This window comes from Gekko japonicus, unplaced genomic scaffold, assembly GCF_001447785.1.
Source record: "Gekko japonicus isolate JY-2015 unplaced genomic scaffold, Gekko_japonicus_V1.1 scaffold16, whole genome shotgun sequence".
NCBI lineage: Eukaryota > Metazoa > Chordata > Lepidosauria > Squamata > Gekkonidae > Gekko > Gekko japonicus.
The window spans coordinates 555,398-579,629 of NW_015169777.1; the positions used below are offsets into that span (position 1 = coordinate 555,398).

The following is a 24,232-nucleotide window of genomic DNA, read 5'->3' on the forward strand; positions in this document are numbered from 1 at the left end:
GCGCGATCACATCGCCACATCTGGGAAGTGTAGCGCTCCCGTGGCTCACCTGAGGCTTCCCACCGAAGATGCGGTTTAAAAAACTAGTACCTCCGAGGTACTAGTTTCCGGAAACCGCGGGGAGGAGGAAGCGGCATTGGCCACAGGAGGAGGAGGAGCAGAAACGCAGGGGGGAGCAGCTGTCATGGCGGACCGGGGTGCCCTGCGGAGGGGGTGGCGAGGCCTAGTGGGGAGAGGCAGGCAGGCAGGTGGGCGGTGGCGGGGGCCATGGCGCTTCACTCCGGTGGGGGGGCTGGTTCTTGAAAGCGAGGCCGGGTTTCTCTGCTGTTGGGGCGGTGGCGGCAGGGGGGTGTCATTCCTGGCCATCAGCATCACCTCCCAGTTTTGACAGCAGAGGAGGAGGAGCACGCGTGTGGGTGGCTCTGCGAAGTGCCTTTCCAGACCTCCAGAGCGGAGCCGGGAGGATCTCCTGGACCACCACGGGGCGGGGGTGTCTGTCCCGTCGGCCACCTTGGCCCGGCCTCCAGTGCCGGCGGCCCGCGGAACCCAGTGCCCTTCCGCAGGGCCTGTCTGGGCCACGATGTCCCGCCGGCCATTCAGTAGTCCTGCTGCTGCCTAGCCATCTGATCGGCACCTCCCCCCTAACCACGGGACCTCCACGGGACGTCTGATCGCGCAACCGCACGTTATTTTGCCCGGGGGCAAACAGCCACGCGTCTCCCCCGCATTTTCCGGCCTGTGTGACCGGGGCCACAGTTGGTTTTTATACCCTGCTTTTCTTGACCCCAAGGAGTCTCAAAGAAGCTTACAATCACCTCCCCATCCTCTTCCCACAACAGGCACTCCGTGATGTAGGTGGGGCTAAGAGAGTTCTGAGAAACCTGTGACTGGCCCAAGGTCACCTGGCAGGCTTCACGGGGAGGAGTGGGGAATCAAAACCAGTTCTCCATATTAGAGTCTGCTGTTCTTAACCACTACATCACACTGGTTCTCTCTTTTTTATTGGTTAATAACTTCTAGATAGAGGACAGCTGAATGGGGGTAGGAAGGGGCCTGGAAACATTTTCAGAGCTACCCAGAGAATTAAAAAAAAGAAGAAGACTAGAGTCACACAAAACCTTGAAAGTCACAATTGGCTGTTACTGTCCACAGATTCAGAGCCCCATTTCTCTGTCTGTATGCTGAAATTCCTTGCACTGGAAAACAGAGAAAACTAGTTTCATTTTATACTGGAAATAACAAGGAATGGCTGCATTAAGACTGTACGACCTTGGTGCCACCCAACCCATTAGTGTTTGTATGGATGAGCTATTGGCTCCCACAACCAATCAGTTTATTTTCTGGACAGTGTTCTGAGGAGATCTGGAATCTAGGTGACTGTGGGCACTGCTCTACAATCTTTTTTGGGGGGGCGGGGAAGCAGACAACTATCCCCTTCCCTGAGAACAAGCCTCTGCCCTATTCCTAGAAAACCAAGAGGGTTCAGCTTTTATGGTAGCAAGACAGTCCTTACAAAGGGCTTGTGGATCTCCTTGATGACCTTCACAGATCCCCAGGGTTTTGTTCCTCTCCACTCAATTAGGGTTGGTCAAAAATATGGCTCTGACACCTGTAGCATCTGTATTATCAGGAAAAATCTCAATAGGATAGAACATAAAATGGCCTGTTATTATAGTTGAGGGTATCCAACCTCGTGTGCAATATATTAATGATTAAGGCAACTTATTGCTCCTGTAAAGAAAATCTGATTTTGGTTAGCAAGATCACACAATTACACTCAAACAAGCAATTCAAAGTCAAGTGGCTGCTCTGATTACCCAGTTCTAAATCAGTTTTCTTATAAGAAAAACCCCAGTCTGAGGGCTGAACTATATATTTCATTATCCTTGCATCATTGCTGGGCCCACCATGAAGACTTTGGAGCAGACGTGCCCAATGTGGAGCTGATATTCTGTGTTGACTTGTTCCAACAATCTGTGTAGATAGCAAAGGAACCATTTTTTTCAGTTACATGTGTGTATACCCCAAATTTCACCACCAAGACAGGTTTTCCTGCCGTATAATTTGTTGCAGGTTTTAAGGCAGAACTTGGCCTGTAAGTCATGTAAGGGTCAAATTTCCCACTTTGAATTGTGCTGTAAAAACCTGCCAGTATATCTGCTTTCCCTAACTTGTTCGTGCTTTTATTTCACGCAGAGGAAATTTGCAGTCTGTTGTTGAGGAGTCTTTCATTTCCTTTCGTAATAAAATACTGAGGTCTTTCTCCAATAAAAAGGTGCTTTTAGGTTGCTATAGTAAAGGTGAGTGGCATCTTAAACCCACAAAGCCACTGAAAGGGATATAGGAGTCTCCCCTTGTGAGGGCCTCATGCCAGAGTCAACATGCTGGATATCTATTCGGATTATTTTTTAACCTAGCCTAACCTCTTTATGCACAAAATGCCCAACTAAAAAACCTCATTCCCTCAGGCAAAGGGTTTTTAAAATGTGTTCTTCACAAGACAATATACATTCTTTTCCTTTGTTTAAAGGCAAATTCTTCCATGGAAACCCTCCTGTATCCGGACTGCATTTTGTGTAACAACTGTTGCAGGAACTTTAATCCAACCAGACAGCAGATAAAGGAAATACTTGTGATGTTAATTTTGTGTTCATTTTTAAACCAACCAAGGCAGGCAGATTTTCCATCCCAGGTGCCAAAACATTTCACCAAGAATGTTATTCACATTGGACAAAACATGGTAGAGAAATCAAATATACATTATTACCAGTGTGGGTCTTACATTTGTGTCAATTTAATCTACAGAAAAGCCAATTTAACCCTCACAAGAAGAGCACAAACCCTCATTCTGTAGCTCAGTTTTGCCAAAACGCTTGTTCGAAACAAAATAGCTGACTCACACTTAAGGAAGCCACAGGATACTGGAGTATGGGGTCTAACTTAAGCCCTTCTTTTACAGATCTAATACTTGCTGTTACATTTACAATCAGGATATTTCTCATTAGGATTCAGATTGTTCAGCAAAGAGGGAGAGAAACGACTCACCATGCAGCAGTTCGTGCAGCAGGTTCCTCGTCACATACACCACTCTGCCTGCTGCTGCGTGGCCATAGCAACCAGAGTGCAACTTTCAACACCTCCCTCCAAATAAGAAGGCGGAGCTCAAATGCAAAAAACAACTAACCAACCATTTGAGAGATCTTGCAGCCCTCTGAAACCTAGCCCTGTCAGAAAAACAGTCTACTACAGGGTGTTGCCATTTTACAGGATGTTGGCACTTGAAATGGACCATACTGATAATTTCAGACAGAAACATCAAATAACTCTGTTTTAAAAGAAAACAGACAAAATACTGAGCTCTGGGAGAAGGCAACACGTTTAATAGTTCTTCTCTACCCACAGTGGGTATCTTGCTGTCTACCTGCACCTGATCTTTACATTTATCCACCGCATCTAGTTAACGCCTGCTAAGGTATTCTGCCCTTCAGGTTTGGTCCCAGAAAGAGACTGGAATATTTTTTTTCCATGTTCTGTTAAGGGAAATGCCACATACAGGAGAGACAAAATTATATAGTTTCCTGTGGCAAAACCAGTAGCAACTGGCAAAAGTCATATTTTAGGCTCAAACTAGATGTGACATTGAGAGATCAGTTTAAAAGAGCTCTATTTTAAAACAGAACTCACTGAATTAGGATAAGAGAGTTTAATCTTTTCTTCTTGCACTGTTTTCCTGATCTTAAACTTCTTACCCACCCACTAAGAACTGCTTCACAGAGGAAAACAGAGGTTCAAAATAACACTTTAATCTGTTCATAGAGCAAGAAAATATTCCACCATCTCATCTGAATCAAACAGCTGTATTACTAGGCACTGTCATGTGAATGCAAAAAGGGCCATGTCAGTGGAGGAAAACAAATCTCAGTGGAACTACAGCTACTACGAGATATAGAATTGTCCACCCCTTGTAGACAATATGCAAGATGGGATTATTTCCTATTAAATTTAGTGATCAAGAACATGAACAGCTTTAAAAATTAATTTTACTATAATTTGTTTGCTGCTGGCTGTGGATTTTGATAACAAGGCCGCATCCATTTCTGTGCTTTATTTTAATCCATCTGACTTCCTTGACCCCTGCTTTTGTAAAATGCTTTTAAAATAACTTATTGTTACATGATGTCAGTGGAGTAAAAAATAGATGGTGTGTATAATCACACTGCTTATTTGTATTGGAGAAGAACCACCCTATAACAAAAGCCACTAAAGTTGCCAGCTTCACAACTGCCTGCATGAAAGCTTAGAATTTCTCCCAAATGAGGTCATAAGCGCCACAGAGGCATATGATTGCTGTTTGTCAAACAATCCAGTTTAAAACTCATTATAATGCTATGACTTTAGTAGGATGAAAAGGCAACAGTCTTGAGAGGGCTTTTCTAGTAGGATTCTGCCATAAAATTTGTAGTAGCGTAGCAACTAAGAATGCAAGCTCTCTTATGCACCCCCGTTATTTTGATGGGGCTCCTGCAAGAACTTGCTAGCAAATCGTGTCCTGAGTCTCCTTCATCTCCTTCTTTAAAGTCCCTCATCCATGGTCCAGTGACCGCCTTGCCTCACCTTGGTGGCAGGTCCACACTTGTTGTCACTTGTCACACACTAAGGCTGAGTCCACAAATGGTTGGATTTTTTTTACTATTGTTGCCCTATAGGAATCATTTGCAACAGGGTGCCCTGTCGACATAGAAAAATCTAGTTCTAGTGGCATATATTTCCTGTGCATTTTCCCTGTGTGTGCATCACTTTATTATACTCCTATGTAAATGTAATGAACTGCTTCCAGTTTAAGCCATAAGCATAATCTTTCTCCACGGTTGTGTTTCTCAGACACCACTCCTAAATACACTTACAAGGGAGTAAATCACATTGAACTCAATGCTTAGGATTGCACTGTGAGTGTGCAAAGCACTCTGCAACATTCATCTTGTTCGGCCTCAGCATGTGTGGTGCTAGGTGTCTTAATTATCGTATAGAGGGTGTAGTATAGCCAGGAGCTCCGATGATTGTCTAGCAGCCTGAAACTCTAGCTCTTTTTGTGGTGAGCCAGGTTTATTTTTTGGGCTGAGAAAACTGTGACTGACCCAAGGTAACCCAGCTAGCTTCAAGTGGAGGAGTGGGGAATTGAACCGGTCCACCACTCTTAACCACTACACCAGACTGCCTGGATGTCTTATTTAACCCAAATTAAGAGATTTCATCTGGACAAAACAGACTCCTGTGGGTCAGCTGAGGGCCAGTTCAGTTCCTTCTGGAGCAAAGCTTCCCTTAGACTTAACAAATGCTATTAAGGGAAGCCTGCTGGTGTATTCAGACAACCCTTTAGGCACACCCAGTAGCCAGGACCAGATGCTGATCTAAACGACGTCAGTTTATTCTCACAGAAAACACTAAAAATATAACTATGAACAATCGGGCAGTGTCCTTGCCCTTTCATCTGTGAATATATGCAAAACTGTTTTAACATTTATATAAATATAACTATATGTATAAATCTATATATCTGTCTGTCTATCTCACAATCTAACCTTTTTCTTACCGAATAGCCCCTCGTATGGTGAGGCCCTAAACTGTAGTTTACCCCTAGACTATCCATGAATCCGGCACTTTTAGCAACCGTGCAAGGGAAACACCACAAGACTGAGCAGCGCATACAGATCATAAATGCCGCTCTCTAGAAAAGGTCCCGGGGGGCCGCTCCTCAGAAACGTCCTGGCTCCACGAGGGTCGCCCACAGGCAATCGTCCCTGTCTCGAAGGGCGGCAGCAGCCAAGATGTAACGCCACAGCACGCCGCCCCTGCACAGCAGAACCGCCCGTGATGCCGGCGGCTTCACACCCCCCGGAGTCTCCAACTCTTCTTCAAGCTGCGTAAGGGAAGGAGCGAACAATCCAGGATCTTTCACTCAGCTTTGGAGGGATCCCGTACAAATGCCGCTCTACCGAGTCAGCCATCGCCATAGCTCCCTCCTCCTAGCGCCCAAGGGGAGAGGGAGGTCTTTGTCTGTTTCCCTCCCGCTCCGCCCCTTTAGCGCTCTCCAGTACGCCAATGTCGCAGCTTGCGCCGTATTCCGCTCTCCCCTGCTGTAGTTGCGGCCACTCAGGTACCGCAACCGCCGCTGGCGACTACGGAGTTTGCCTTCCGGTGGACTCAGGCTCTGCCACCGACTACGGCGTAACCAATATTCCCAGAAACCAGCGACCGCAGCGAGGGCGTCGCTGGCGCCTAGCAACCAGGGCGAGCGTCTGGGGCTCAACCATGTTGAGGGGCTCAACGCCTGACTGAGGAGCTCGGCTGTTTCTCCCGTCCCTCTTGAAAACAGGGTTCTTCCGCTATTGCTGTTTTGGTGGGTGCTTTTCTTTGTGGCCCAGATGATAATTTTCAGAGATTATTCTTTGTTCCGATTTTAACTTTTCCTCTGCCAATTCTCCTGTCTCCTACTTTCTCCCGAAAGCTTCTCCTTCACGACGTTATATATTTTTTTCCACATAGAATTGTTTTTTGGGGGGGTTGTTGGAAGATTCCTACTTTAAATTTAGACACACCCCCTCGTAGCACTCAAAACCCAAAACAGACACGTATCTTCTCGACACAAGTACCTTGCAGTTAAAGCAAAGGTGGTATGCGGGTGTGTCTGCCTTTCCCCAGTCCTCTCTCGATCCACTTTGCCGGAGGAGAGGAGGTTTTCACCAGTCAGCAACGCTCTTGAGTCTGTTGGTGCAATAGATTCCTTCCTTCCTGGGTTCATCTACAAGAATTACTGTCTTGAGTTTGATTGCAGGGGTAGAAAGAATTTGCAATGGCGCACCCCCGTATCTCATCAAAATTACCTCCTGATATCGATCCCACAAAAGCCCCTATTGCATTTGGCCGGAGGGCCCTTCCTAAACTCAAGGAGGAATTACAAGATCCTGACCTGCTGACCCGACAGCGGGCGCTGATGTCACTGTGTGATATGGTGCATGATCCGGAGAATGCATACCAAGCAATAAGTTTAGGTAAGAAATCACTGGTGCTACACCTGTCACTTTGACACTGTCACAGTAACCATTTGCATTGTCATAATGTCCCTGGAATGCTAGTGTAATATTCTCACAAACTGCATTGGATCAAATTGTACTGTGGTTGATACATTTCTGAATCCTGCTAAATGTAGATGTGTCACTCATTCAGATCAGGCTATAAAATGGTCTTCTGAAAATGGGAAAGTGTGTGGAGTTTAGGTGTGTGTGGAGGTGCCCCAAATATAATTTTATAAATGGATTCTGGACTGTGTAGGAAATTCCTAAATTAACAATTGTATTGATAGCTATGGGGGGGAGGTATTGGGGGCTTTACTGGTTTTAAATTGTAATGTTTCAGCTATGACTTGTAGGCTCCCCTGAGCCACATGGAAAAGCAGGACATAAATATTGAAATTAAGAAAATTCAGCAACATTTCTTATGTGTCTACTACATCCTTGATACTGGTGGGTTTGTGGACCTCTGTGTAATTTAGGACAGAGCAGAAAAAATCGTAGTACAATGCAGTTAAGTTCTCAGGCACCTTGGAAAGCTCAAATGGTTTATCTTCAGAGATGTACCAAAGGATGAGGTAACAGACATTTGGAAGTCTTGATGGTGTCAGATGTTATATAAATGATATTCTCACATGGGAAGAGCAACCAGGCACATAATGAGAGGTTGAAGCAAGTTCTAATTAGGTTTCTAGGAAAGAACCCGAGAATAAATGAAACTAGACTATTCATGCATGACAGCAATCCTGTAATCTTTAGGGACTTGTGGCAGGACATGCTCAGAACTCTGGATGTGTGCAAGAAAGGATGCACATATTCACAGGCTTTTAAGCCCAGTGCTTTGTTAACTACTGTTTTAACTACCAAACTTAACACAGTTTGACTATCCTATTTTTCAGGATTTCTAGATGACTTGAAAAAGCTGCTTTTAGATGACGATCAGACTGTGCGACAAAAAACAACAGAGGTTCTATATATAATGGCTACACATAATGTTGGCAGGTAGGTATTTGGTCTGAAGTTTATTGTGAACTCTTATAGAATAGATGTTTAGCTAAAGATTCACACAGTTACATTTGGCAACAAATTTTCTAGGTTCTAGAAATGAGTGTTTTATATGTTTACCTGAATGGGACACAGTGTTTTATGATGGGGGGGGTCCCCCAACCTTGTTGAACCTGCAGGCGCTCTTGGAATTTTGAGAAAAAGTAATAGGTGCCACCACAGAATGGTTGCCAGAGGGAAGGGCCAACAACAATATATTGGGAGAGTCCACAAAATATATTGGGACAGTTCTGTGCCAAGTGTCCCCCTCCAAACAAAGGTAACTGCCTCTAAATAGGTGTTCTCTGCAGATGCAACATATTTCCTAGGCTCTTTTGAAGCACCACGTGCTCCAAGGAGGCTGAGGAAAGCTGAGTTTAGCTCTTTTGTTTGGAATGTTGCTTGCTTTCAGTTTCCAAAGAAAGGTGAATGCTTGCTTTCTGCATCCCTACAAAGAGAGGTGACTAAGTCCAGAGATGTAAGGAAATCTATGTCCAAGTCATGAATACAGAAATATGATGCACAAACATTGGATAAGCTCAGTACTTTGCTAATAAGATAGCTGGTAGGGAGCTCACTAGAGAGTTTTGAGTGGGTCACTCCCCTTCTTGGCTTGGCCTACCCTGCAGGGGTTTTGTAAGGATAAAATGAGGGAGGGGAGAACCATGTACATTACTGTGAACATCTTAAGAGGAATGGTGGAACAAAAATGTGATTAATTACTTAAATGTGTACTTTCTGATTTTAGGTACAGTTTTATAAAACATAAAGTCATTCCAGCTCTAGCACAACTTTTGAATGATCCAGTTGACATCTGTCGGTGGAACATGCACTATGGATTGAAACTAATGTCCGAATTGTCTACAGGTATGACAGATTAAAATTCTCAGTATTAGTTAGCCAGAACCATTGATTGCTTTAATTTTACTGCTTGTCAATAATAGTAGTTTAAGTGTGCTGATGAAAGGCATTTGCAATGCACATGTAATTTGAGTATCCCTGGCATTTCGGTTTTCTCAGGGCATAAATAATTGTCATGTTATTGTCAAAAACATTTTTTACCTAGACCAAATCAGCTAAAGACAGTCTTCAACTTGCAGCTTGCCTTGTTTGAGACATTTGCAGCTGATGTATTTTCAGGCATGTTTCAGCATTTGTGGCTAATGTATGTCTGAAATTAATCATTTGATCTGTATGTGGAAGAAGGAAAGTGGAGGAGTCAGTAGAACATGCATTTTGACAGGGTATTGGACTAGTTTGCTTTGTCCAGTTGCCCCCCAAATTTTAAGAATGCATCTAATAATACAGACCAGGCCAATTCGAGGCATTTTGTCACCTCAAATTACCTCCCAAATACTGTGTCCAAGGTGGGCTCAAGAGGCTGCACAGTCTGGGAGGTGACAACAGGTGCAAGTCACACCTATATCACCTTCTTCCACTTTGCTGCCTTCCACCAGTTTGGTGCCCAAAGCAAGCATTTGGGTTGCATAGGCAATGAACCAGCCCTGACTACAGTGTTAAACTTTTAAAATTTGTTCCTTCTTCCTAGAGGACCCTAATTTTGGAGAAGGACTGGGAATAGAGATTTAATTCTTGGTATCTTCACTAATGGAGCTGCGGTGGCTCAAGTGGTTAAGACACTGAACTGCAGGCTGGAAGGTCAGTAGTTCAGCAGTTTGAGACCCGAGCACCGTCTGATGGAGTGAGCTCCCGTCTATGGTTCCAGCTTCTGCCAACCTAGCAGTTCAAAAACAAAAAATTGCAAGTAGATAAATAGGTACCGCTTCGGTGGGAAGGTAACAGTGTTCCATGTGCCTTGGCATTTAGTCATGCTGGCCACATGACCACAGAAACGTCTTTGGACAGCGCTGTCTCTTCAGCTTGGAAATGGAGATGAGCACCACAACCCTAGAGTCAGATTCGACTGTCTTTCGAGCAAGGGAAATCTTTACCTTTACCTATCTTCACTAATATACATTTCTCAGGAACTTCAGGGGAAGCCATGATAATTAAACTGGTATTTACAAGTTTGTAGTATAGATGTGCCCTGTGATGAGCCTGTTGGTCTATGGTTTTTTACAGCAGGTCTGTGGTGGACCTCAGTTTAAATATCTTTTATTTGTTTCTCTTGACATTCTCTGAGTTATCTGGCCTTCTGTTGTTTTTGTTGAACTGCTGTTTGCAAGATGGTTAAGATCATTAGCTATGAGCAGGGGGTCCCCAGTTTGAACCATAGCAGAGTTTGGGGCTGGCTGGCAAGCCACGAAATATCATCCATATCTGAAACAAAGGGGCAATGATACCTGCATATTTTATAGGGCTGTTAAAGGAATTATTGAATATGTAAGGCTACACATTTGAGTAGGTATGATATGATAAACCCTTCTTTGATTCTATTCATTTATTTGTTGCATGTTCCTATTATTTCTTGTTACCCTTTCCTATTCCTCACTCTGGGATCCCTTCACCCCAGTTCCACATTAAGGTTGTAAGTTATTTAGGGCAGGTTTGTTATTTTTGTAAAGCACTAAAAATGCCCCTGTAAAATAGCCAATCATAATGTATTTAGAAAATGTTTCTAATGTGGTAGAAAAAGCACAGTTGTCTCTTGGTGGTGGCAGGATATAAAATTTCTTTTAAAATTTCTGCATAAGGAACAGCTCCTAATTTACTCAGGGAATATTCTGTTTCTCCTTTGCTAATGAATATTTGAGGCCCCACAACGCTCCCTCTAAGCTGCGGAGCCTTGTGAGCATTGTACGGGCAACCAGGCTAATGCAAGCTTGAGATAAGCAGTAAGCATATAAAATGTGTTCATGTTTAAACTTTTACCAACATGACACCAGCAGGGACTTCTGTGTGACAGGCAGCTGGAGTGGAGAGCTGGTAGGCTTCACACTGCAAGTGTATGGTTAACAGCAATACATGTAGTAACATGCTGTAGTTTTCTATAATAAAGGCATTTTGTACCAATGGGAAACCAGCATCATTATTTACATTCATTATTCAAATATACTGAGTGCCAATTAAAAAGAGAGAAACAATATCAAGTTATGCAAGCTATTTCATAATTATCTTTCACAGAAGAAGTAATACAGGTATATTGTTTGCTTTGTTACTACATTTTATGGTGGTATTTGCTACAGCCAAATTTAAAAAACATTTAAAACCTATGAAAATTCCACTTTGATAACAAGCCTTTTGCCATTAATGGGTTTTTTGGGGGGAATTGGGCCCCTCTGTCCCCTCTCGTTGGGATGTTTTAAGTCTCCAAAGGACTCACCCTCCCCTCAGCTGACAAAAGGGTCATGGGAGAGAGGAATTGGGCTTAAGAGGATATGTGATACCACACATACACCTTTGGGTATACTTTTGGTAGCAAAGCGGCAGCCCCATTTGCTTTTCCATTTATCAGCTCCCAGAGAACCTCCCAGGATTTCCTATCTGCTGGCTCATGATGTCATCTACAAGGAAGCAAGACAAGCAGAACCTCTTGTGATCCCTGCAATCCCAGAGGTAGCACCTGCGTACTGTGCACTGCTGTCAGCAGTACTCACTGGTGACATAAGGGAAATATACTTGTGCAACTGCTATTAGTGGCAGCTGGGGCGGGCAGGGAGTAGTTCTAACAACTCCCGCTGTTTTTCTTTAAGGATAGGGGTCCTTACTGTGTGAAGATACCCTCCCCAATGCTGCAGAACCCAGAAATTCCCAATACTTTGCCCAGTGATTTCATCATCAAATAGCTAAAAGCAAGCAAAATTTCAAGCACTTTGGTTGCATGTTGCTTGGGAACTGGTTACCGTCCAGCTTTAAGGTATAGCTTTCTGAAATTGTGTGGCTTGTCATGGCTAATTTATCATAGAGTTTTGATACTATTTGTGAAACTTCGGTGAAATGAACTGCATTTTTTTGCAACCTGTATTGCTGCACAGGGTGCCAAATGTGAAGCAGGCCAGAGGACTTTTTGTTCATTTCAGCAGGTGAAGCAACTATGCTAGGCATGCCAGGTTTGCTTGGATGGAAAGGATTTTCATATGCATTTTTACACTTCCAGGTATTAGTATACTGTATAACTGGTAAGCCAGAAGACTGAAGAAATGGATACAAAGTTAATTGCATAATTTATTCTTTGAAAGGAGAAGGATTTTTGATTCAAGGATGTCAGAGGAAGTTAGAGAAGCAGAAATTGATAAATCATAAAAAGGCACAATAGTTTAAGAAAAAAACACATTAAATTAACACCCAGTTTCTTTTTTCCCTTTGGTTTATACAAAGCAAGAATGCAGGAGAATGTGTTATTTATGGCATGCCTTTCGGTGGAAAGACTTATCCTTCATTAAAGTATAAGCTTTTTTCAGCTGGTTTTGGTCAGAAGTCTCACAACATTCTCCTTCCTGGTTGGAAGGCACTTTATCTAGTACAATAACGTTTCTGAAGTTAAGCGTAGTGAGTTGTAGGAGGGAGACCACCTGGGAACCTTCCATGTACATTTGTTCCCTTGAACTCCATGGAAGACAGGTGGGATGAAAAATCCTGTTTCTCCACTGTTGTCAATGGCCTTTTATTTTTAAAATAACTAGGTCTTGCCTGCTGTTTCCTTTTAATAGAAGTATCAAAGACCAATTTCAATATATTTCACTTTCCTACCACACATTCCCCCCCCCCAGCAAATTTTATAATCAACAGTTCAGCACTAATTTTTTTTAAAAAGAGCCTGCAGTTCCAGGGGAAGGAAGTGCGTATGGGCAGAAAGAACTGAAAAAAGGGTTCCAAGATAAGGAATAACAAAGAGGGCTAATCTGGAGTGGCAACCCTCTGCACTTTTACTGGGAAGTCAGTCCTATTGAACTCAGGAGACCTCTGGGTTTACACAATTATACTGAGTAGCTGTACTTTGCCACCAAATAATGCCAACTGTCTTAATTAAAAAGCAATAATTTGGTGAAATAGTGATTTTTTCTGTTTTAACTTTACTGTTACAGGTTGCACAAGCTGTACTTTATAAAGTAGTTTCTGTATGCAGTTCTATAAATATAAAACATTTAGCCAGATCCGCCCAACATTATTGTGGAAATTACATGTGTTCTTAATGGTTTCTGCATAGAAATAAACCTCAGTGTCAAACTGCAGAATTAGGATTCATTGGGAAACTTGACAGTATCCAATTAAGGCTCAGTCAGGACAATGAATTCCTATCACTTACACTGCAAGTGTTAAGGAAGCTGAATTTAGTCTAAGAAGAATGTGTTATCAGCATCAATTACTGCTGTTAATAGTTTCTGTGCTCCCTTCATATACAGCTGATAACACTTCAAGCAATGAAGTGGGCTCTCTTGCCCATGAGAATTCTTATGTCATAATAAATTTGCTAGTCTTTAAGGTGCCTGTCAAACCTGTAGGGCCAGGGGCTGCTTATTCACCTAGGCATTCCATAATTTCCCAGCCTCTCCAATAAAATGCAGCCAAAAGGAAGCCCATTAAGGCTGTGATTTATTGCACAGTTTGTTTGCAATAATAGAGTCTCAGGTTCACATTATCTGATCACAGCCTGATGGACATCACAGCCTCCACCAGTCCCTGTCAGGGCCTTGGTCCTGCTCTCAGGATTCCTTACTTGCTGCCTCTAGCCACTGCACCTTTACTATAAGTTTAGACATTAAGGTAGATAGGTTCCAAACAAATAACCTGCTGTTCTTCTGGCCTCAAATGTCACCTCCCTGTTCCATGGGTGCGCCTGGTCCTTCTGTCCTCCAGGGCCCCAGGCCTTGCTGTCATTACCAGTGTCAGCTAGCTGGTTCTCCTCTCTCATCTTCCTTCTCTGGCCTTTTATTCCCCTTCCTCTTTCCACACCTATTCTCTGGCATGATCTACACTTGATTAGGCCTTTACTTTACTCCTGAGGCAGACTTTATCCCCAAGGACCCTGATACTGGCAGTCTTTGCCCCTACTTGCCGTTTAGGGGCCCAGTCCTGCCTACCCATTAGCTAACATGCAGCCTCCTACTCCTCCTGTTAGCTAACATGCAGCCTCTCTTGGGGCTGTTCCCAGGCTTCTCCACTTCACATACTGACCTGGGACACCATGGAGTGTGTGACAGAGCCACAAGAGGCTTTTTTTGGTCGTATTAGATTGTATTTATGAGGGACTTTAACAATTAATCTTTATTTAGAGATTTGACATCACTGTAACATTGGAATATCATCATTCACACATTGGAGTAACCTCAGGACTTGTAGCATGGCTACACTAGACATTTGTTTCATGATGCAGCAAGTTTTAGGAACAATCCATAAGGATGCAGCTGGTCCATTAAAACTGGTAAAGTTTCAAGGGAAGAGGAACTTCAAAATAATTTGTTCTTAACCTGACCTTTCTGAAAGGCTGTAATCTTAAATATATTCAGTGCTGGGAATAGATTTGGGGGCTTCAGGCTCTTTAAAACATAGCTGGCAAGTTAAACCATGGTTTTCCTTGCAATCTGTTTTTGTGTGTGTTTGTTTTCTCTGTGACTCAAGAGAAGTTACAGCTCTGTACCTATCCATAGTATAGCCTGCACTACCTTCAGGTTGATTTCTCTTCTGAGGCAGCAGTACAGCTTTGGCCTCTTGAGCTAGGAGCCAAATCCTTCTGCTAGAACAGTTTTCTTTTTGAAGCAGAACATTTATAGATTAGGGCAGTCTAATTAGGAAATGTCACCTCCTCTCAGCAAGACCAGACTTCAATTAGTTCAGGATAATAGGTATTTAAAAAAAACCCCAACAATGGACACATTTGAGTTTTATGCTATAGTACTGTAGCATTAAGACCACTTACATATTGGACATCAAATGCAAGCACAAAGAGACATATCCTAAAAGTGGTGACTTCTGCATCTTAAAAATTCATGAATAGTACAGCCATCTGACATACCAACATTTTAAACTGCAAGCTTGAAGTTGGTTACTGCAATCACAAATGACATATGAGTATTTACTTTCATCGTCTTTGTCTGAGCTCAAGATTCTGTGTGTTTGCACTAGATCCTGTTACAACTTTAATTTGAATAAAAACTGGGGATAAAAACTTCTAGCTGTTGACCACTCCCACCTGCAATCTGGAGTCAAGAGTTCGCTGATTTCAGCAAAAGTGTCTGAATTGCCATAAATCCTTATACTTCAGCAACAAACATCTTACAGTTTGATTTGGAATTCTCAGTGATTCAAATTTTCTAAGTGCATTTACTTGGAAAGATGTCCCATTCAGAGGCAAATCATTTTATAATCCATAGTAACTTTGCCAGTCTACCCTTCCAGATGTTTGCTTTTACCTTCTAATGGCACAAGGTGGCACCAGTCCATGGGATGTCAGATAAGGAGACTTAAAAGTGACCCAGTTCTTCTGCTGCATCCCCTACACCTAGTAAGTACTGTAAGCTTAGGTCAGCAGCATTCACTAAATAGCTGTGTACAGATCAGTTTGTTGGGGTTTCCCCCTATTTACTTGGCCTTTTAAAGCCTTGGCATTTATAATAGCCTTTTAAATGTTGGTTCCCAGATCTGCAGCCTTACATTCAACAGTATCCACAAGTATGAATTCTCACTGATACAAGGATTTCCAAGAAATGTGGCTGTGTCTTTAAAGGTAACAAACAGGGCTCTTGATTGGTGCCCCCAGGAGCTAGGCAAAATGACACTGGGAAAGTTTCTTCCACAAAGCACTCTCAAGGGTATCCTTCAACCCTCAGCCTTTTCAGCTCTCTGAAGAAAGGATACAAGGGTTTCCAAGAAATGTGGCTGTGTCTTTAAAGGTAACAAACAGGGCTCTTGATTGGTGCCCCCAGGAGCTAGGCAAAATGACACTGGGAAAGTTTCTTCCACAAAGCACTCTCAAGGGTATCCTTCAACCCTCGGCCTTTTCAGCTCTTTCTGAAGAAAGCTGCAGTCCCAATTCATACAATACCATATTGTATCTGTGACAGCAAAGAGGCACTAGAATTATAGCCAGACCACCAAACCTGTAAACTAAAACGGATTTCATTTCATAAGTGTTCCAATCTACAGCAAATAAAGAAGAGGGAAACCACTTTTGGAATTCTGAATCATAAGATCTACAACAATGAGCACACTGTGAACTAGTTGGGATCATTAAGATTATTTATTTTCTTGAAGTGAACAGCCTGTAACTGCATTTTCATTCAATGTCTCCTCTATATTTTTCTTAGGGCCCCTGGCTGAGAATTTGCAGTAATTTTCACACAAGTGGGAAACGGAGGGAGAAGAAGATTCTCCCTGAATTCTTGCTATGTGTGTATGTGACAGAAAGTGTGAACACATTTATGTGCTTTACAATTCTTGAACATTTATTTACACACTTAGTTCTGAATCCTGTAAGACATCTTTTGCATGGGATCAGAGGAAGGAGAGAGTAGCATTACCAATGGCTGTGTGTCTGTGTGAGTGTTTTAAGTTATATCACACAGTTTCTTGGGCATTCAAACTTGCCTGAAAATTTGCTAGAATAATACACTATCCAGTATTATTTGTATACAGGATGAAAGGAAGCCGAAGAATGCATTGCTTCAACTTATTTAATTTCACTAAACTGCATTTTTAATTTTAAAAATTTAAATATCAAGACATTTAGGTATTGTTCATATCACTCATCTGTTCACCTAGTAATTACAGCACATTGTTTAAAAATAAAAAACACCAAAAAAAGAAAAAAGGCTATATTGTACAGTTTCACTGGCTCCTATTTTTGGAAAGGCTGTTATAAATGTTGCCATACTTCTCAGAATTTCCTTGGAGCAACAGAATAGATTTGTCCATTGGCACACTCATAGATTCAGACACAAAACAATATTTTTTTCCAAAATGTCTTCTTTTTTATATATATCTGTACTTTTTTAAAAAAAAAAGAACACCCAACCACTTATTAAACTTTCAGCATTTTTGTGAAAGAGCACAATTATTTGGCAAAAAAGGATGTAAAAGAAGACTTTTGATGTATAAAACTCCTCTCTGGTAGAAGAAACACTGACCGCAATTTGGCCTAGTCTGTATTTAATAATTCCTTTCATTTATCTTTTTTTGCTGCATATTTTGAAGGTCTAAACAGCAAAAAGAGCTACAGGTTGGATAGGAACTCACAGAACTCTTCTGCTCTATCAACTCCTCTAACAGGCAGAATATTCATGATTAACTATGATCCAAAGACAACATGTGTACTTAGTATGTACTTTGTATCTGCTGCAAGTTGTTTTCTTTTGTATACATGATCCATGTCTATATGCATCTACTGACTGCATCGGGACATCGTTAAGGATTGTAAGGATCAATATTTGTAAGTATGTCAGTTCTCTAGCCTCTTAGGAGGAAAAGAACCACAACACGAGCCTTCTCTCCCACTCAACCAGCTCTGCATCTTCCTGACATTGAATGGTTTCTAAGACAGCAAAGACAACGATCCGTCTCTTACACAGAATAGGATAGTTCTACCAGCTTACGAAAAATAAATTAAACACATAGAATGAACCAGTGATGTGGTGATAGTAGTGAAAACATTTCCATACAGTTTAAAACCTCACCATATAGGGAGGCCTTGCACATTCCAAAACATTTAACTTTTATTTTTTTGCAAAAAAATGTGTGTAGGCAGCTGAAGGGATCTGTGAACATACTTCATATTTCTCCCTTCCATGACTGGGTCTTCCAAATGCTGCCCTGGTATTTCCATTGTGAGGACAGGCAGCTAGCCTCTTTTGCATCACCTTGAGAAACCAAACACGTTTGCAAGGCTCCTTAGCAAAGGCCAATGTACTTGAGATTGTTCTGGATGATGACATCTGTCACCGCATCAAAAACAAACTGGATATTACTGGTATCCGTAGCACAAGTGAAATGCGAATAGATCTCCTTGGTCTCCTTGTTGCGATTCAAGTCCTCAAACTGCCTTTGGATATAGACAGCTGCCTCCTCATAAGTGTTTTGGCCTTTGTACTCAGGAAAACAAACTGTTAGCGGGATTCGGCGAATTTTTTCTGCCAGCAGATCCTTCTTATTCAGAAAGAGGATGAGGGAGGTGTTGATAAACCAGTTGTTGTTGCAAATGGAGTCAAAAAGGCGAAGACTCTCTGCCATTCGGCTCTGTAGAAAGAACAGAAACGTCAGCAACAGTCTTCCAGACACAACACAGAATGAACTGAATAAGCCACAACCTTGTTAGTGAACAAAGTCTTAGGTCTCAGACGGACAGCCATGCTAGTCTCTTGCAGTAAAAGTAAACATGAGTCCAGTGGCACCTTAAAGACCAACAACATTTGATTCTAGCATAACCTTTCACAGACTAGAGCCCACTTTTTCATCTACTGTGCTCATTAGTGAGACCTTCTGTGTAGGCAGTATGAAAAAACAGACAGTAGCGTCAAGGAGCTACCGGTATAAAATGTAGGAAGGACAGGGTGAAATGCAAGTCAAATGAGCACTGCCTGGTCCATGAAAACGTATGCTGGAATAAAATTCTGTTAGTCTTTAAGATGTTACTGGACTCCTGATTAAAGTCTTATATGTTTCTCACCTGACCTACACTGAAAATGATTTTTTTTAATTACCAAACAAATCACAAATCAAGATAGGTTGGATTTTTTCTCTGCTATAAAGATAAAAGAGTCTGAAGGTTTTAAACACCAGTTATGGTACTGAGATTATTCACATTAGTACACATTTGCCACTCTGAGGCTTATCATCATCTATAAAGCTACTAGGCTGGAATATTGCAGGCTGGTCCTCTAGGTCCTCATGTAAGGAAACTTGGTCCCTTCTATGATATCATTTTTATCCCACTTAGTACACACTTGTATTACAAAGAAAGCAAATCGGGCAAATTCAGATCAATTAGATTTAGAAATCATTACTAATAATGAATATTCAGAATTTAAAATACTAAATCTTCAGAGCACATCCCAGGATTTATTTTCCTTCAGGAAAATAGTTACATTTCAAACTAACAATTCTAATAATTTTAAACAGAAAGAGAAGTCCTTATTACTAGTCTTTATAGGAAATATAGCTTTGCCACAAAATACTACCGTGTTTCCCCAAAAATAAGTCTTATATTTATTTTTTCTCAAGAAAACACACTAGGGATTATACCACAAATGCATAGAAATCTTGCTAGGGCTTATTTTTGGGGTAGGTCTTATTTTCGGGGAAACAGGGTATACATGTTGGCTTAAAGTGACTTCAGTACATATGCCAAATCTATGCATCTGCTTTGAACATAGCTAGTTATGCCAAAACCAGACATAAAAAGAAATCTACTGATGATATTTATCTGCTGGTATTTGGATCTGTGGCTTAACTGTAGCTATTATAAGTAACTGCCTAATATTTGTTTAATTATACCTGTTATAAGTAGTACCTGCCTTTTTTGGATCTGACAAAGTGAGTTTTGACACATGAAAGCTTATACCCTGGAAAATCTTGTTGGTCTTTATGGTACTATTGGACTTCAATTTTGTTCTGCCTAATATTTAACTAAATCTTGCAGTTTACTAACAAGATGCTGATCTATCCTATTACCAGAAACATGAATCCTTCACATTTTCCTAGCAGCAATTCTTTATGCAAACATTACTTTTCTTGTTGCCCCTTCATAGAATTCCCTTCCCTAGACTGAATATTCCAAGTGTCGTACATTTCCTTGTGTGCCTCTCATTTGCAACACACAGTATTTAGAGGAATGAGCATTCAAGGTTATTCTTATTATGCAGCATCAATATTTAGATCCCATTAGGGAGCTGCAGATGTTTATTACCTAAGCACGCACTCACTTCCTGCTTGAGAGGATGCAATGATGTCAACACCGTATGGCAACCTGTTTTCATGTATGGATCCAAGGAACTACATCTTTGTTCCACATGCCCAAAGTGTTTATCAACAGCCCCCTTTTGAAACTGAGAGGTGTTTCAGAAGCATGTCTGTGATATGGCAGGGGAGAAGGCTTGCCATTCAAAGGGAAAACGCTTGGTGTGCCCAAGCTGCTGAGAATGCCCTTGAGAATGCTCTTTGGATTCCAGCCACAATATATTGCTGTAAGCTCCTTATGCATCATATAACACAGTTTTGAATTGATTTTTTGTCTTCCCTTATATAGCATTAGGAGAATAGAGAGACTTTTCCCCTTGAGAACCCCATACTGTTTTATTAGTCACTGGCATCAATTTGATATTTTTATGTATTAAGAAGAGCATGATTTAGCAAAAAGGCAAGTTAAAAGTGACACCTAAACTCAGTATTCACTGAAAATGGACCAGACTAGACAAGCTTTGAATGATAGGACAGTAATTTTCAAAATATCAGTTCCATGTGCCGGCCACACTGGCTCTTCGGCTTTGAAACGGAGATGAGCACCGCAACCCTAGGAACCTTTACCTTTTTTTAATCTCTGAACTGAGGGCCTTTTAAAATACTACAGCTTTCCTTCTGATATTCACATGTGCTGATTTATATACAGTTTTCATGCTTTTCTTTCCAGTGTACAACATTTATAATATTTCAAGCAGTCTGCACAGCTCTTAAGCATTCAGTGAATGCACTCGAGTATTGAGAAGCATCCATCTAAATTTTAGTGTTCCTAGAAAGGGTTCACATGGAGCTGTCCATGGTACCCAATTGGAACACAGCTTTCATGCAGAGTTTAAAATTACAAGTTCTAAAAATATTTGTGCTAATTATTCTAAAAGAAGAGAGAGAAGTCTTCCAACCAGCAATACTTGTGCTGAAGATCAAGTTTTTCATCAACATTCTTCAAGTGGTCATTGCATCTGTTTATCTGCAGAAAACTTTAACTGTATTGTCAAGCACTGCAGCTCCAAGGGTAACAATATTAAAAATCTCAATGTTAACTGCATATGGGGAAGTATGTTTGAGCTGTCTGTGGAAAGCACAACTCTAGTAAAACTCTATTAGCAGGCAAAGTATAAATATTTTAAATAAGTTAATAATGCCTTTGAGCACAATCCAGCCATGGTGAGGTACTTTGTCCCATTTATTTAAGTGAGGGGATTAAGCAAATAGTTAATGGGATTTAAAAGTGAACTGGAAAGCAAAAACGAGGCTGTCTGAATTTCCTCAGCACTTTCAAACTATTGTAGTTAATTTCTATAGGTACATCTCTTTTGTGATATAATACTGATTTTAAAAAACCCAGTAAGTCATTAGAGGGATAAAGTCCATATGGTTTGCAGGTTGTTAGCAGAGCTGTCCAACTCCTAGGACTCCATCTTGAGGACCTGTTCTTTAAAAATTATCTTCTCCTTGTGAATTTCCTAAGTGCAAGTCTAAAAGCAAGCCACCAGTGTAATGGTAGAATCTAAAATCTGGGTAGATTTCAGAGTGTGGCGCTGGGGGACTGCTGCTTTGCCCCTTGGCCTTTGACCTATGGGGTTCCCCAAGGTTCCATCTTGCCCCCATACTTTTCAACATCTATGTAAAGCTGCTTGGAAAGGTCATCTTTCAACATCTATGTAAAGCTGCTTGGAATTTGGGCTGAGCTGCCAGATATTTGGGCTGAGCTGCCGCCAACATACAGGTGACACTCAGCTGTATCTCACGCAACCAGCAGATCCTAGGGAGGCTGTGCAAACCATGAACAGGTACCTGGAGGCAGGTTTGGAATGGATGAGGGCTAAGAAGCTTAAACTTAATCCTGACAAAATTAACACTCTTGAACTATAAGAAAGAGAATAATTAGTAACCGTAAGAACAGAAATCATAGGACAGGAAGAGTGAAGAATGATGATGACTTTGGGAGGGACAAGATGTCCTCCTTTCCTCAGAGGAGAAGGACCTTTCATGGAAAGTATCCAATGGTCCATTCTCCTTTTGAGGCAGAGGACATCTTGGTGGGACCTCCCAAAGCAGTGTCCTTATTCTCTGGGTGGGTCATCATCTTCTGTATCTAAGATGTGTTGTAGTACTCTTCTGCCAAACACTGCATCTGCTGAGTTGTAGGTGTTCATCTTGTAGTGTCTAATGAAAGTTGATAATTGTTGACGAAGTGGCTGCCTTGCAGACCTCTTCAGCTATAGCATGTCTTGCAAAGGCTGTGTTGGTTGCAGCACTTTGAACTGAATGGGCGGTGATCCCATTCAGTATGGGTAACTATTGAACGTTGTATGCTTCAGTAATGTAAGACTTGAGAGTGATGGCTCATCTTGACATCTTCAGTCCTTTATTAGGTGGAGAGGTTGAAACTGAATAATGAATCCATTTTCCTAATATGTTCTGTCCTGCAAATAAAGGTCTTTAGTGTGTGTCTTAAGTCCAATGTATGCCATAGCCTTTCTTTAGGATGAATAGGATTTGGGCAAAAGGATGGAAGGCAGATCTCCTGAGTTATGTGGAAAGTGGAATATACCTTCAGTTTGAAAGTAGGGTCTTATCTGCCTGACTACTTTGTCCTTATGGAAGATGTAGAGTCCAGGGTTAACTGATAACGCTCATAGTTCAGACACCCTCCTTGCTGACATTGTTGTTGTTGTTGTTCAGTCGCACAGTCGAATCCGACTCTTCGTGACCCCATGGACCAGATTACGCCAGGCCTTCTGATATTCCGCCGTCCTCTGAAGTTTGCTCAACTTCATGTTCGTTGCATCTATGACACTGTCTAACTATAAGAAATAAGGTTTTCATCCTCCACCATTTAAGAGGAATTTCTCTGATGGGTTTGAAGGGATATTTATTGAGAACTGACAGCACAGTATGCAATCTCCATGTTGGGAATCTATACATTTGTGGTGGGTCTTTAAAGGCAGCACCCTTAAGAAAACATCAAATATGTGGGTGTCTGGTCTCAGTGGATGGACTCTTTTCTTTCAGCACCACCTAAAAAAGGCCTTCCAAGATAAGTTATAAATTCTATTAGTGGATTGCTTTCTAGAAGTTAGTAAGGTGTCTATTACTTCCATTGAATAGCCTACCCTTAAGAAGTTATCCCACTCAATCTCCAGATGGTTAAATAAAGCCACTCTGACCTTTAAAGCCTTGCACAGCCTGGGACCAACATAGCTTAAGGACTGCCTTCTCCCATAGGAACCTACCCATACACTCCGGTCATCTTCAGAGGCCTTGCTTCGGTTGCCCCTGCCATCTGAAGCTAGATGGATGGCAATCTGAGAAAGGACCTTCTCAGTCATGGCACCAAAACTTAACTCCCCTCCTCAGGGATATTTGTCTGTTTCCCTCTATCTTTCGCCAGCAAGTGAATTTTTTTTTGTTTCCTCTGGCATATGCCCCCAATAAGTTACTGGCCCGTCTTCTATTGTTGTTTATGTGTTTTAAATTGGATTATTTTATAATTTTTACTGAATTTTTAATTACTTAAATGTTTTGATGTTTTTTAAATTCATCACCTTATGGAGCCTGATTAGGTGGAAAGGTGGCAAAAGAATGTTTTTTAAAATATTCAGAATATTTCGGCTAAGAAAAAGTGAAATACTGAAAACAACTTGAACTTGCCATTACCACTTGATGATGGTGTTTACTTCTTTTGACAATCACCAAAAGAAAATATTCTAATTGTCTCTATGCTCATTCTGGATCGCAGGCATAAATTACATTTCAGTCACTCTTCAACCTTGACTAACAGCTGAAATAGTAAAGTATAGTGTATCGTATCGTATCGTATCGTATAGTATAACAGCTAAAATAGTATAGTTTAGTATAGCACAACTGTTTATCAGGTCTATGATACTGATCTATACAATCTGGTAATACGGCTAAACTGGAATCTTCAAGTCCAGCTTTACCCGCTTTGTACCCTTGATCAGAGACTACTATTCTTGAACAAAACTTTGAATTCTGCCTTATAGGATTTTACATGTGAGAATCACAGTTCTCAACTGCATTAAAAATAACTACCAGACCATATAAATATCTTTCAATACACCTAAAGCCCTCATATGCCTGCATTTTAGAAAATTCTGAAAAGCAGTGCTTTTTGAGAGGCTTTTTGAAGGCAGATGAGAGTTTAAATTTTTGTTAACTGATTTGGCTGGCTGGTTGAAATTGTGGGCCCCATGTGTTTGTAAGGTATTTTTTGCTGTTTTATGAATTAATTGTTATTTCATTTTAGCTTT

The 24,232-nt window shown here is 41.4% G+C and overlaps 2 protein-coding genes across 2 annotated transcripts in view; one reads left to right on the forward strand and one right to left on the reverse strand.

Annotated features, from left to right (window-relative positions):
* Window positions 1-6,770: 6,770 nt before the first annotated feature.
* The window catches only part of RSPH14 (radial spoke head 14 homolog), a 98,771-nt gene continuing 81,309 nt past the window's right edge, over window positions 6,771-24,232 (forward strand). Inside the window, exons 1-3 of the mRNA XM_015416686.1 lie at window positions 6,771-7,049; window positions 7,967-8,069; window positions 8,860-8,978. Coding sequence (XP_015272172.1) covers window positions 6,851-7,049; window positions 7,967-8,069; window positions 8,860-8,978 — 421 coding nt within the window. The 5' untranslated portion in view covers window positions 6,771-6,850. The remainder of the gene's footprint in view (window positions 7,050-7,966; window positions 8,070-8,859; window positions 8,979-24,232) is intronic.
* GNAZ (guanine nucleotide binding protein (G protein), alpha z polypeptide) overlaps window positions 17,895-24,232 on the reverse strand; it is a 45,255-nt gene continuing 38,917 nt past the window's right edge. Inside the window, exon 2 of the mRNA XM_015416685.1 lies at window positions 17,895-18,239. Coding sequence (XP_015272171.1) covers window positions 17,895-18,239 — 345 coding nt within the window. The remainder of the gene's footprint in view (window positions 18,240-24,232) is intronic.